The sequence below is a fragment of the Caretta caretta genome, chromosome 13 (assembly GCF_965140235.1).
Source record: "Caretta caretta isolate rCarCar2 chromosome 13, rCarCar1.hap1, whole genome shotgun sequence".
Classification (NCBI taxonomy): domain Eukaryota; kingdom Metazoa; phylum Chordata; order Testudines; family Cheloniidae; genus Caretta; species Caretta caretta.
The window spans coordinates 32,032,948-32,047,544 of NC_134218.1; the positions used below are offsets into that span (position 1 = coordinate 32,032,948).

At 47.3% G+C, this 14,597-nt stretch overlaps 1 protein-coding gene across 10 annotated transcripts in view; it reads left to right on the forward strand.

Moving 5' to 3' along the window:
- MMP24 (matrix metallopeptidase 24) overlaps nt 1-14,597 on the forward strand; it is a 157,347-nt gene that overhangs the window by 92,268 nt on the left and 50,482 nt on the right. For 9 of the 10 annotated variants that reach the window (XM_048820009.2, XM_048820014.2, XM_048820011.2 and 6 more), the window contains one exon: nt 10,856-11,017. The exons of the other annotated variant lie outside the window; for it this stretch is intronic. In XM_048820009.2, coding sequence (XP_048675966.1) covers nt 10,856-11,017 — 162 coding nt within the window. The remainder of the gene's footprint in view (nt 1-10,855; nt 11,018-14,597) is intronic. 10 annotated transcript variants of the gene reach the window in all.

A 14,597-nucleotide genomic window follows, 5' to 3' on the forward strand; every position in this document is an offset into this window, starting at 1 on the left:
CTTCTCCCCATACAGCAATCAGATCCAGTGTCTCCCGTTTGGTCCATGCTGGAGCTCGTTTGCGATTCTGGGGGGAACTGCATGGTCACCTGTGCTGCTGAGCTCGCCATGCTGACTAAACAGGAAATGAAACTCAAAATTTCCTAGGATTTTTCCTGTGTACCTGGCTAGTGCATCAGAGTTCAAAGTGCTGACCAGAGCGGTCACATTGGAGCACTCTGGGATAGCTCCCAAGGCCAATACCATCTAATTGCATCTGCACTACCCCAAATTCGACCTAGCAAGGTCAATTTTAGCGCTATTCCCCTTGCCAGGGAGGAGTACAGAAGTCGATTTTAAGAGCCCTTTAGGTCGACGGAACAGGGTTGGTTGTATAGACGCATTCATTTTAAAATCGACCTAATGCGGCTACATTTGACCTAACCCCATAGTGTAGACCAGGGCTTAGACAAGTATCTGAATATGGATATAGGCTACTGTATTTAAAGATCCTGGCCTTGTTCGCAGAGCACAGATACAGCCTCTCCCAGCAGGAGTAAATCCACTTTAGTATTTAGACAATACATTCCTGAGCTGTCTCACTTATCCCTTTGTTTTGGGTGGTAACCTGTGCTTAACTTAGGGTTGCCAGGTGTTCGGTTTTTGACCTGGAGGCTCCGGTTGCCACTGCCGACTGGGACATTAAAAGTCTGGTCAACGGTGCAGTGGGGGCCCAGAGCTAAGGTAGGCTCCCTGTCTGCCCTAGTTCCGCATGGCTCCCAGAAGTGGCCACCAAGTCCCTGCAGCCCCTAGACACATGGGCGGCTCCGCAAGCTGCCCCTGCCCTGAGGGTCAGCTTCACAGCTCCCATTGGCTGGGAACTGCAACCAATGGGAGCTGCGGGGCAGCACCTGTGGGCACATGGGCAGCGCGCAGAGCCTCCCTGGCCACCCTTGCACATAGGGGCTGCAGGGACCTGGTGGCCACTTCCTGGGAGCTGCGGTAAGCACCGCCGTGAACCTGCACCCTGAGCCCTCTCCCGCACCCCAACCCCCTGCCCCAGCCCATTCTTTCCTTTTCCTCAAATAAAATTGTTTCTAAAGCTTATACTTGTGGAGATAAATTGAAAATGTGAAATGAACACAAACTGATGCAGTAATGCTTGCCTGAATCCTCAGAGAACTTTTGAGAGGTGTGAATGGCAGCATCCATCACAGTCAAAATCTGTGGACTCTGCCAGTTGGAATTTAACATTTACATTACACCACAGAATTCAAGATTATTGCCATGGAATTTACTGTTTTGCTGCAGCTAGGCACCCCGCATTTTCTTTTGTCACCCTGACTTCCTAGGACTTGCAATTACCTTTTGCTCTCCAGCTTACACACTTACACACACACACACACACATTAACTGGATTCCAGTGCATGCTCCCCAAAGTGTTCTATGGCACCAGGCAGCAGAGGAGGGTCATATTCATTCTCCTTTTGTGACCTTTTCATAACTCTTCTATCATCTGCCACTTGAAGCCTGATTTTCCTCTTTGGGAGACTCAAAACAAGACACATCTGTGATGGGGCAGAGATGCCCCGCACCAGCAATGAGGGAGTTTAGGAGGCAGTCAGGTTCTCCACCGGCTAAGAAGGGATTGGGGAAAGTCCGAAGATCCAGTTGGCCCACCCTGCTACACCTCAAGCCAGTATCAGGCATAGAAAGGGAGATAAAAGAAGAGAGTCTAGCCTAGTTCAGCACTGAACAGGAAGGACAAAAATCTGCTTCTCTTGGTGGGATTGAAGCCTGGTTGCAGCCCGGGGATGGAGCGCACGTGCTGGCTGGATCAACTCTCCTGGAAGGGATGAGTAGATCCTGAGAAGGGAATTGGCTGACGAACAGATTGAGAGACCAGCCCTGAATAGAAGGGTGGGGCTCCAACAAAGGTTTGTGGAATGACCCTGATTTTGTTCCTCATTACCTTAGAATCTTAAACACCCCCAAAAGGGTGTTTAAATCCACTAATGCCAGACTGGAGGTTTCTTTGGCTGGTGGACCAAAGCACCACTCTCCTGTACCTTATTGGGACAGAGACATACCAGTGGAGATCCACAGCTGAGTGAGTTGTGCACAGAAGGTCCACAAGGGGGCAGTACCCCAGAAGCCCTATTACAATATCCTAGCATGACCCTCAGTTACCGTAATACTGTAAAGGGGTTTTCACAGTAGTGGTCAAGGGATTCTGAGGTGTTCACATGGCCTTTAAAGGGGGGGCACGCTGATTCATTTGAAGACCAACTTTATAAAAATAACCACTGAATTCTTCAAGGGAAAATGTACAGGCTTACAGAATCAGAAGACTATTTTGTTGATGTCAGTGCTGTAAACATCAGAGTTAGTGTCACGGTAAATTGCGAAAGCTGCCAAGACTCAGAGAACTGAGAGAATACTCATTGTGTCCTGTGCCTCAGATGTCATCAGTGTTATGTTGGGACTTGCTGCTAGCAATAAACATGACAGCCATTCCCCTCTCCAAAGATGCAGTCAGACAACAAGTTTGTGATGTGGCAGATGTTCAGAAACAGCTGTGCAGAAGAGTTCAGGAAAGCCAGTACTTCTCAGTACAATAGGAGGACACTACAGATATGTCTTCCTGTGCACAGCTTTTATCTGTTGTCCAATCTGAGTGGGAAGGAGCGATGCAAGAGGACTACCTGTTTCACTTTCCACTGACAGTATGTGCTAGAGGGACACAACATGTTTGACACTATCCAACAATCAGTTCTTCCACGTGAGTTGGATAGGCACGGCTGGGTTGATGTTTGCTTTGATGGTGCCTGAACTATGACAGAAAAACACAGAAGCTTTGGACTAGAATCCAAAAGGCAAGAAGAGACAAAATTCTTGAATTTCGTATACAACAATGCTAGGAGCCTGGGTAACAAGGAAGAGGATTTGGAATTGCTCATTTATGAGCATAAATTTTATCTAGTTGATATTACTGATGGGATAACTCATATGAGTTAAATGTTAAAATAAATGGTTATAACCTAATTTAGGAAGGATTAAGCGGGGTAAGGTGTAGCAGTGTATGTCAAAAATAGAATTTCCTATTTCCAAGTCACTGACAAGCCATAGGGAAGAATAGGAGAGAGGTTCCGGAGGCCAAATTTAGGCTGCTAGGTAAGAGATTGAAGTCCAGGACCTCCATGGTAGCATTCTCTGAAATGCTTCCAGTTCGACACACAGGGCCAGTTAGACAGGCAGAACTGCAGGGCTCAATGCATGGATGAGATGATGGTGTAGGGAGGAGGGGTTTCTATTTATTAGGAACTAGGGGAAAGCGGGAGCCAATACAGGAAGGATGGGCTCCACCTAAACCAAATGGAACCAGATTGCTGGTACTTAAAATTAAAAAGGTCTAGAGCAGTTTTTAAACTAACGGCTGGGGGAAAGCCGACAGGTGAAGAGGAGCACGTGGTTCGGATAGAGACATCTCTTAGGGGAGGATCTATTCATGGAGATTCTCTATGTCCTGGTAAGGAGGAGAGGATGGAAGATGATAAAATACGGGTAGGATCTGGTGAGAAACAGTCAAATGAAAAAGAGTCCCATTCAATTGGCAGACAGCTAAAAAGTGAGAGCTTTTAAAGCGCTTATATACCAATTCTAGAAGTCTAAATAATAAGATGGGTGAACTTGGGTGCCTTGTATTAAATGAGGATATTGATATAATAGGCATCACAGAAACTTGGTGGAATGAGGATAATCAATGGGACACACTAATACCAGGGTACAAAATATATTGGAAGGACAGAACAGGTTGTGCTGGTAGGGGAGTGGCTATATGAGGAAGAAAGAATAGAGTCAAATGAAGTAAAAATCTTAAATGAACCAAACTATACCATAGAATCTCTATGAATAGTAATTCCATGCTCGAATAATAAGAATATAGCAGTCAGGATATACTACTGACTGCCTGACCAGGATGGTGATAGTGACTGTGAAATGCTCAGGGAGATTAGAAAGGCTATAAAAATAAAAACTCAGTAATAATGGGGGATTTCAACCATCCCTATATTGACTGGGTACATGTCACCTCAGGACGGGATGCAGAGATAAAGTTTCTTGACACCATAAATGACTGCTGGTCCTGGAACCCACAAGAGGAGAGGCAATTCTTGATTTAGTCCTAAGTGGAGCACAGGATCTGGTCCAAGAGGTGAATATAGCTGGAGCGCTTGGTAATAGTTACCATAATATAATTAAATTTAACATCCCTGTAGCAGAGAAAACACCACAGCAGCCCAACACTGTAGGATTTAAATTCAGAAAGGGGGACTACACAAAAATGAGGAAGTTTGTTAAACAGAAATTAAAAGGTACAGTGTAAAAAGTGAAATCTCTGCAAGCTTCATGGAAACTTTTTAAAGACACCATAGTAGAGACTCAACTGAAATGTATACTCCAAATTAAGAAACTTAGTAAGAGAACCAGAAAAATGCCACCGTGGCTAAACAACAAAGTAAAAGAAGCAGTGGGAGGTAAAAAGGCATCCTTTAAAAAGTGGAAGTTAAATCCTAGTGAGGAAAATAAAAAGGAGTATAAACTCCTGCAAGTGAAGTGTAAAAAATATAGTTAGGAAGGTCAAAAAAGGATTTGAAGAACAGCTAGCCAAAGATTCAAAAAGTAACAGCAAAAAAACATTTTTAAGTACATCAGAAGCAGGAAGCCTGCTAAACAGCCAATGGGGCCACTGGATGATCGAGATGCTAAAGGAGCACTTAAGGACAATAAGGCCATTGCAGAGAAACTAAATGAATTCTTTGCATTGGTATTCACAGCTGAGGATGTGCGGGAGATTCCCAAACCTGAGCCATTCTTTTTACATGACAAATCTGAGGAACTGTCCCAGACTGAGGTGTCATTAGAGGAGGTTTTAGAAAAAATTGATAAATTAAACAGTAATAAGTCACCAGGGCCAGATGGGATTCACCAAAGAGTTCTGAAGGAACTCAAATCTGAAATTGCAGAACTACTAACTGTTGTTTGTAACCTATCTTTTAAATCAGCTTCTGTACCAAATGACTGGAGAATAGCTAATGTGATTCCAATTTTTAAAAAGGGCTCCAGAGGTGATCCTGGCAATTACAGGCCAGTAAGCATGACTTCAGTACCAGGCAAGCTGGTTGTAACTATAATATAGAACACAATTGTCAGGCACATAGAAGAACATAATTTGTTGGGGAAGAGTCAACATGGTTTTTGTAATGGGAAATCATGCCTCACCAATCTACTAGAATTTTTGAGGGGGGGGTCAATAAGTATGTGGATGGGGGGATGCAGTGAATATAATGTATTCACCAAAGGCTCTTAAGTAAAGTAAGCTGTCATGGGATAAGAAGGAAGGTCCTCTTGTGGATCGGTAACTGGTTAAAAGATAGGAAACAAAGAGTAGGAATAAATGGTCAGTTTTCAGAATGGAGAGAGATAAATAGTGGTGTCCCCCAGGGGTCTACACTGGGACCAGTCCTATTCAACATATTTATAAATGATCTGGAAAAGGGGGTAAACAGTGAGGTGGCAAAATTTGCAGATGATACAAAACTACTCAAGATAGCTAAGTCCAAAGCAAATTGCAAAGAGCTACAAAGGGATCTCACAAAACTGGGTAACTGGGCAACAAAATGGCAGATGAAATTCAATGTTGACAAATGCAAAGTAATGCACATTGGAAAACATAATCCCAACTATACATCTAAAATGATGGGATCTAAATTACCTGTTACCGCTTAAGAAAGAGATCTTGGAGTCATGGTGGATACTTCTCTGAAAACATCCACTCAATGTGCAGCGGGAGTCAAAAAAGCTAACAGAATGTTGGGAATCATTAAGAAAGTGATAGATAATAAGACAGAAAATATCACATTGCCTCTATATAAATCCATAGTAAAGACACATCTTGAATGCTGCATGCAGATGTGGTTGTCCCATCTCAAAAAAAGATATATTGGAATTGGAAAAGGTTCAGAAAAGGGCAACAACAATTATTAGCGGAACGGAAAAGCTTCCATTTGAGGAGAGATTAATAAGATTGGGACTTTTCAACTTGGAAAAGAAATGACTCAGGGAGGATCTATAACATCATGACTGGTGTGGAGAAAGTAAATAAGGAAATGTTATTTACTCCTCATAACACAAGAACTAGGGGTCACCAAATGCAACGAACAGGGAGCAGGTTTAAAACAAAGAATAGGAAGTATTTCTTCACACAATGCAATCAACCTGTGGAACTGTTTGTCAGAGGATGTTGTGAAGGTCAAGACTATAACAGGGTTCAAACAAGAACTACATAAATAAATGGAGGATAGGTTCACCAATGGCTATTAGTCAGGATGGGCAGGGATGGTGTCCCTAGTCTCCGTTTGCCAGAAGCTGGGAATGGGTGACAGGGGATGAATCACTTGATGATGACTTGTTCTGTTCATTCCCTCTGGGGCACCTGGCATTGTCCTCTATCAGAAGACAGGATACTGGGCTAGATAGACCTTTGGTCTAACCTAGTATGGTCGTTCTTATGTTCTTATGTATGCTCTTAATGTCCTAATAGATGAAGCGCAAGATGGGATACTAGTTGGTGTCTGATACAGACCACAAAATTACATGAGGGAATGGGATGACCAACTCCTTAAACACCTATCTATAATATGTAGGTAAAACACATTCATGCTCATGGGGGATTCAATTTGAAAGACAGATGCTGGAGGTCTCATACTGCCAGTACTAAAGCATCCTTGGAAATTCTAAATATTATCAATGACAATTTCCTAACTCAAATGTGTTGCACTATGTTAGACCTCACTTTGACAGATAAAGAGGAATTTATCACAGATCTAAAAATTAATGATAACTCAGGTACATGTTCATGACTTGATCACATCTATAATGTGCAAAGAGAATAAAGTCCACACCAGTGATATATATAATTAGTGCTTTAAAAGGGCCAATTTCAAAAAGCTGAAAACAATTATGGGCCAAATCAGCTGGGAGGAAGAATTTAATCAGAAAAATGTGCATGATAATTGGGAATTGTTCAAGAACACCATACTAGATGCCCCAAAAGCCACAATCCCATAAACAAGAAAGAAGGTTGTATTAGTTAAAAAACTGACCTGATTTAGTGGGGAAGTGAAGGCAGAGATAATAATAAATAACAAATGGGAAAAAGGGGACGTTAATAGTAATGAATATAAATTGGAAGTTAGGAATTGTAGAAAATAGATAAGGTAAACAAAGGGACAGAAGATGAACTGTGAGTTTTAATTATGGATCTGAAAAGATACATCAAGACTTTTTGTTTGGATATGACTCCCAGATGCGCCTTATCATGTCTTTATTGTTTGAAATGCACATGCTATATGGTGTGATGCAGTGATGGTGATAAACTTTCTTAATGAATTCAAAGCCTTTATTTGTTAACATCACTGTATTAAAAAAGGACAGTATTAGAGAACTCACAGGCAGGTCAGGTGCCACAAAAAGACCAAAACAGTAGTAAAATAAAGTGCATAAGTGAAAAGCAGTGAAACCATTCCAAAAAAATTGAAGCTCCCTCCTTCTTCGTGTCCCCTGCCCACCGTTCTTCTTTCCCTTCTAGTGCTTTTTGCATGCATTTGGTGCTGCTGCATGGGCGGAGGAGGCCCGCATGGGATACATTTGCCCAGTTCAACTAGATTAAGTCCTGGTTGCCTAAGCCATCCAACCACAGAACTTGCCAATGGGTTCCTGGTCTACAGGACATGGCACCATGCAAGGGACTCAGGAGGTGGTGTTGGCACAGGACATGCAGGTGGAGCAGGAGCCTGCTCTCTCAGAGCCATTGGCACAAGCAGCCTCTCCACCACATCTTTCTGCTGCACTGTCTCTTCCTCCCTCAAGCGACGTTCCTGCTCAAGAAACTGAGCTGCAAATCACTCCATGTGCCCTGCAGCTTCTCTTTGCCTTTCAACTTGCTGTGAATCCTTCTCCCTTCAGTACTGAAGTTGCTGATTGGCCCTGTCCAGACTGTTCACCATACAGTTGTGGCAGACACACTTCCTCTTTGACTGCATGGGGTATGTCTAGGCTGCAAATAAAAATCCGCAGCTGGCCGATGCCATCTGACTTGGACTCACAGGGCTCGGGCTGCGGGGCTGTTTAATTGCAGTGTAGACATTCAGGCTCAGGCTGTAGCCTGAGCTCTGGGTCCCTCCCACCTTGCTGTGTCCTAGAGCCTGGGCCACAGCCCAAGCCCTGAAATTTACACTGCAATTAAACAGCCCTGCAGCCCAAGCCCTGCAAGCCTGAGTCAGATGGCATGGGCCAGCCACTGGTGTCTAATTGCAGTGTAGACAGACCCATTGTGACAGTGCAACGCCTGCTGAACTGTGGCTGGCCTGCAGAGGTGGAAGGGCCTGAAACCAGGAATGAAACAGTACATTATTGTCTCAGTATTTCAGAAAAGGTTTAGTATATCATCAGCCTTTGGAATCTCAAGGGCCTTTGGAATCTCAAGGCCAAAACATGTAAAATTCTGCTTCAGTATATTCTGAGAACAACAGTTCAGTTCCCAGATGTTCCGTGGGCACAACTGAGAGTTAGGCAGAGTGAGAAGCCTTCACGCATAATGGTAAGTTGGAATTTAGAAATGAGATACCTTTAAAAATTGCAGAGCATTTCAGCCTTGTGTGGGGGAGAGAAGAGGACGATACACTTGCCGTGGTTTACTACTTATGGTTCACAACCCTTTCAGGCATTCAACATTTTGAAGGACATAATTCTGGAGATTCCTGAGTTGCAAAGAAATACTGTATTCTAAGCTACCAGGGGCAAGCCAGCCATGTATGCTAAAGAGGTTTTCAAGTTTATGATGACGAAGCAACACATCCATGAGTGAAGTGAGGTGATGACCTACAGAGGCAGGCCCGGAAAGTATGCCCTCCACCCCCCAGCCCTGCCTGAAATGTGACTACCCATCCTAGTTCCTACTATGGGAGAAGTTTGCAACTATCAGCACCCAGGATTGGATCAAAATTAATGGGGGAATCAACAGGATGCTGCGCTAGCTTCCATGTGGATTACTGTCTTCCTGTAAGCTACTGAAAGTTTTCTGCATTCTTGCAGTTACCCCAGTACAGCTACGGCCTACAATACAGCCTGCTTGCACTACATCTATCTATGGACTACAAGCAATTATCCCAGACAAAATAGACTCTTGATACTGCACACTTGGACTAGACACATACCACAGGGACTGCTGGGGCTCATAAGAAGGACTGCATCACCAAAATTACTCCCCCCACCTCCAAAGCATACTTCGGTAATAAAGAACTGAATAGCATCCCCCCTCTTCCTGGCACATTTCTGGACTGCACACAACCCCTGGTGTATTTCAGACAGTTAATTTGTTACCCGGGCATTCCATTCCCCTTCAGCCCGAGTACAGTTTACGGATGGCTCGTTATGGTGTGGCCTGGCCAATTTGTACAGTGTGGCACACTAAAAGGGAAGACAATGAAAGGCTCCTACTTTTAACACCCCAGCATATTTTTGTAACTATGTGCAAGTATCAAGTAAAAATGTTTTTATAACTGCTTGTTTAGCTGTTATTTGCCCTTCCTGAAATCCATTTTGAATTCCACATTGTGGGGGAGATGCCAAAACGCTGGCTTGCATTCCACTGTAAGCAGATACACGTTGCTACCCAAGCTTGTAATTGCATTGGGTCATAAACCGGAAATCCCCCCCGTTCGTATATTAATAACAACAAACATGGAGCCAGAAACTTGCCAGCCTCCGGGGCTACTGCTGTCTCATCTCTTTCTGCCTCCAGTTCCATGGCGGAGTACTCCTTCAGCACATCGTCAAACAGCTCCTCTTGAGTATGGACACAGGATGTGCTGTAGCTGCTTCAGCAGTGAAGCCTCCTGGGGACTGGCGAGAGCACAAAAGTCTCATCTCTAGCTTGATCTGGCAGCTGTTGGCTCCCTGCAGTGCTATTTTAGACATGGGTCAGAAGGTCACCATTCTGGTTGATCAGGCGATCATGAACCACTGGGGGCTCGGTGCTCAGTGTGGTTCACAGCCCCTGGCCAAAGTCCATGTAAAAGAGGGAGGATGACAGACAGCTCCCAAAGGCTACTCTTGCGCTAGAAAGGCCAAGAAACACTGGTCCATGGGATTAAGGGATAGCGTATCCCAGCAAACATGTCATCGAAATTGGTAGATCTCCCGCCAAAAGTTTCAGTTTTGACAAATTGGCGTTCATCATACATCCGATGAAGTGAGCTGTAGCTCACGAAAGCTCATGCTCAGATAAATGGGTTCGTCTCTAAGGTGCCACCAGTCCTCCTTTTCTTTTTGCGAACACAGACTAACACGGCTGTTCCTCTGAAACCTGCTCTTAACTTTGTGACCTCTAATGCTTCTGCCCAGATTCACCAGCCAAACTCCCTTCTCTTCTTTCCTCCACCAGCCACATTTGAAACATAACTTACTATGAGAACATCAAAACTTAAGGCCTCAAATAAATGTGCACAGAAAGGAGAAATGTGCATGCGGTACTTCAAACAAACTTTTTGAATATGGTGAACCAATAAATTTAAGGAACCACTGGTGTAGATATCCCTGGAATTACTATACATAATTGTAAATTGATTTTTATATTGCCACACATTGTACGTGCTATGCAGTAGAATCCCTTTTCAGGAGCTGGTGGTGTTGCTACTGGCTGCACAATATCCAAGGTTGATTCTTGTATTGAGAATGTCTAGAGTTTCAGCTATGGGTTACAGAGTTATTAACCTAACGGCTAGGAAGTTAATTGGCACATGTGTTTTCTCTGTAGGGAATGATCTCTTTCTGGTTGCCGTCCATGAGCTGGGTCATGCCCTGGGCCTGGAACATTCCAATGACCCCAGTGCTATCATGGCTCCTTTCTACCAGTACATGGAAACACACAACTTTAAACTCCCACAGGATGATCTCCAAGGAATTCAGAAAATCTATGGTGAGCATTATCCATATGTTTATTTATACTGGGCCCAAGTGTGCTGCTGGGTATATTACTGTTCCTCCCCCACAGAGTTTGCAGTCTATGACCCAGATTCTCTCCTGTGGCAGGGAGGGTGAGGGGCCATCAGGAAGCTGGTTACAGCTCCCTGGTTCTTATCCTGGCTCCAGCCCCAGGGAACTGCTCTAATATTCACCAGCTGACAGCTGTCACGAAGGAGCTGCTCACCAGCTGGGATAGCCAAAGCATTGTGATCTGGCCACTCCTTCCTACCTCTATATTCCCCCTACACCAAGGGCTGGGCAAGTGAAATGTAGGAGCCAACTACACCAGCTGTATGCCTGCTGGGAACACCCACCGTACTGGGGTTATGCTCCCTTCTTGTCACTCAGGTGGTTCAAAAGAGTGGAGCAGGCCAGAGAACCTGGCCATAAGATTAGACACAAGGACAAAAAGCTATATGAGGGGTGCAGGTGGGAGTAGGGAAAGGGTTAGCTTGCAAGAATTTGTGGTTTCTGGATCTGCTTGTGGAATTTGGGCTCAATTCTTTAACATTTTAAAGAACTAAAGTTCTTCGAGTGATTGCTCCAGTGAATTCCAATTAGGTGTGCGCACACTGCGTGCATGGTAGCCGGAAGATTTTTTCCCTTGCAGTATCCACAGGGTCAGCCTGGGCACCCCCTGGGGTCGCGCCTTCGTGATGCTCGATATAGGGCCCTGCTGACCCGCCATCCTCTCAGTTCCTTCTATCTGCCAGTGACGGCTGGCTGGCCTAGGCAAGCACTTTATTGGCAGTGTTCACCCTTCGGTGTATATAGTTCTACTTAGTTGGGAGTATTTTAGTAGTTGTAGTATTAGTAGTTAGTTCATAAGTTTCCTTTGGGGGAAGGTTCTCCCCCCCGCCCCCCACTGCTGCCCCCCGGCACCAGGCATGCCTTGGTCCCCGGGGTTTGAGCTCTGTGAGGACTGTGGCAAATCTATGCCCAGGAGCGATCCGCACACTTCCTGTTTGAAGTGTCTCGGGGAGAGCTACCAAAAGGAGAAGTGCAGGATCTGTGATGGGTTTCTCCCTAGGACCTTAAAATACCAGGAGCAAAGGCTCAAGATCCTCCTCATGGAGGCTGCACTCCGGCCTCAATCCGCCCTGGGGTTGGCAGAGCCCATGCCCAACACCTTCTCATCCGTGCGGAGTGGGCTGACACTGACGCTGCATGAGCCAGTATGGAGGAAGGACTCCAAGGAGACTCAGCACCGCCACGGCTCCACCCACAGGCAGCCTTCTGTGAGTCTCAGCACCGCCACGGCTCCACCCACAGGCAGCTTTCTGTGAGTCTCAGCTCTGCCACGGCTCCACCCACAGGCAGCTTTCTGTGAGTCTCAGCTCTGCCACGGCTCCACCCACAGGCAGCCTTCTGTGAGTCTCAGCTCTGCCACGGCTCCACCCACAGGCAGCCTTCTGTGAGTCTCAGCTCTGCCACGGCTCCACCCACAGGCAGCCTTCTGTGAGTCTCAGCTCTGCCACGGCTCCACCCACAGGCAGCTTTCTGTGAGTCTCAGCTCTGCCACGGCTCCACCCACAGGTAGCCTTCTGTGAGTCTCAGCACCGCCACGGCTCCACCCACAGGCAGCCTTCTGTGAGTCTCAGCTCTGCCATGGCTCCATCCACAGGCAGCCTTCTGTGAGTCTCAGCACCGCCACGGCTCCACCCATAGGCAGTCTTAGTCCCTGGTGCCCCAAAAGAAGAGGAGGCCAGAAAGGGGTCACTCTCCCCCATCGAAGCCCAAGGAGCATGCAGGAGGGAGACCCAAACCGGGCCACATTACCTCGGCCCCACCGCCTCCCAGGGTCTCGTAGACTCCTGCCCCCCGGGGTCCAGTCAAGTCCGGGTCCTCACCGCTCTCCGGACCAGCATGGCAGAGAGCTACAGCTCCCCTCTACGCCGGAGGTGTTTGAGGCGGCTCAGAACCTTATGCACCTCACGGCGCAGTCCTCCCCACAGAGAAGGGACAAGTCGCCGTCGACTGCCTGACCCCCAATTCTGTCAAGGGGCAAGCTGGCGAGGATGGTGCGCCAATCTCCATATCCGGCACTCCTCTCCCCATCACGGGCCACCTACATGAGGGAGCCACACCGGTCCCCTGTCCCCAGCACCGCTCTCGGGCACCGCGGAACACTGCTCCTCCGTGGTCCCCCTTCTCGGAGACCTCGGAAGCGGAATCCTACCACTCTGATAGGAGCAGGAGCAGAAGGTCCAGGTCCTGGCGTGACTGCCAGCCCTATCCAGCACTGTGGACTGCCCAGTGGCAACCCCTGGCACAGAGGCCCTTCTGGATGCCCTGGGCTTACCATCAGAGCCAGGGACAGAGCCAGGGATCGAGATTCACATCGGTGTTGGTGGCGTCGGCATCCTTTGTCCCTCCACGGGGGGCGTTGGCACCAGCACCATCAGCGGCACCGACGCTCCTGCCTTTGCCTCGAGCTCCAGCACCGGCATCGGCACCGGCACCGTTGACAGCTGCAGCGGCAGCAACCTCGGCACTGGCGACCTCAGCACCAGCAACTGCGGAGGCAGCGACATGGCAACACTGGGTGCCACATGATCCCCTCGGCGCCGAGGGGAGTGAGCAAGGCCCGTTACCAGGGCTTTCGTCCTCGTCCTCCCCCGATAAGGCCGTGGTGGGGACATCGACGGCCCGGGCCTTGGAGGACAGCAGGGTCTTACAGGAGCTGCAGTGGTGGGTGGCCCAGAACCTGGGGATCCAGGCAGAGGAGGTGGTAGAGAACGCCGACCCCATGGTGGACATCCTCACCCCCTCTGGGCCAGCCTGCATTGCCCTGCCACTGATTAAGACCATCATTGAGACCACAAAGATCTTCTGGCAGACCCCGACCTCTTTGCCCCCTATGGCCAAGAGGAATGAAAGGTGGTACTTCCAGTGGGTATGAACATCTATATACCCACCCACCCACCAATTCCTTGGTTGTTGACGCAGCCAATCAGCATGAGCGCCAGGGCTACCAGGGACCCTCCCCTAAAAATCAGGAGGCTAAAAAACTAGACCTATTTGGGAGGAAGGTCTGTTCGATGGGGAGGTTGCAACTCTGCATATCTAACCAGCAGGCCATCGTGAGCAGATACTTGTATAACACCTGCGGCGCGATGGCCAAATTTGCGGAGTTGCTGCCGCAGGACTCCTCTGCAGAATTCTTTGCGCTGGTGGAGGAAGGGAAGCTGATAGCATGGGCCTCCCTACATGCAGCGTTGGACGGGGCAGATGCAGCCATCCATGCAATGGCTACAGGGGTGGCAATGAGGAGGAGTTCCTGGTTGCAGGTCTCTGGTCTCCCCTATGAGGTCCAGCAGAGTATTCAGGACCTCCCTTTCGAGGGTTTGGCTCTCTTTTCAGAGAAAACTGATAAAAGACTCCAGAGTTTAAAGGACTCAAGGGCCACCCTCAAATCCTTGGGCCTTCATACCTCCGTGACTCAGCAAAAGCATTTCCAGCCACAGTCTCCCCTGCGGTTCTACCAACTGCAAAACCAGCAGGAAGGTCCTCGGAGGAGGAACAGGAGTGGC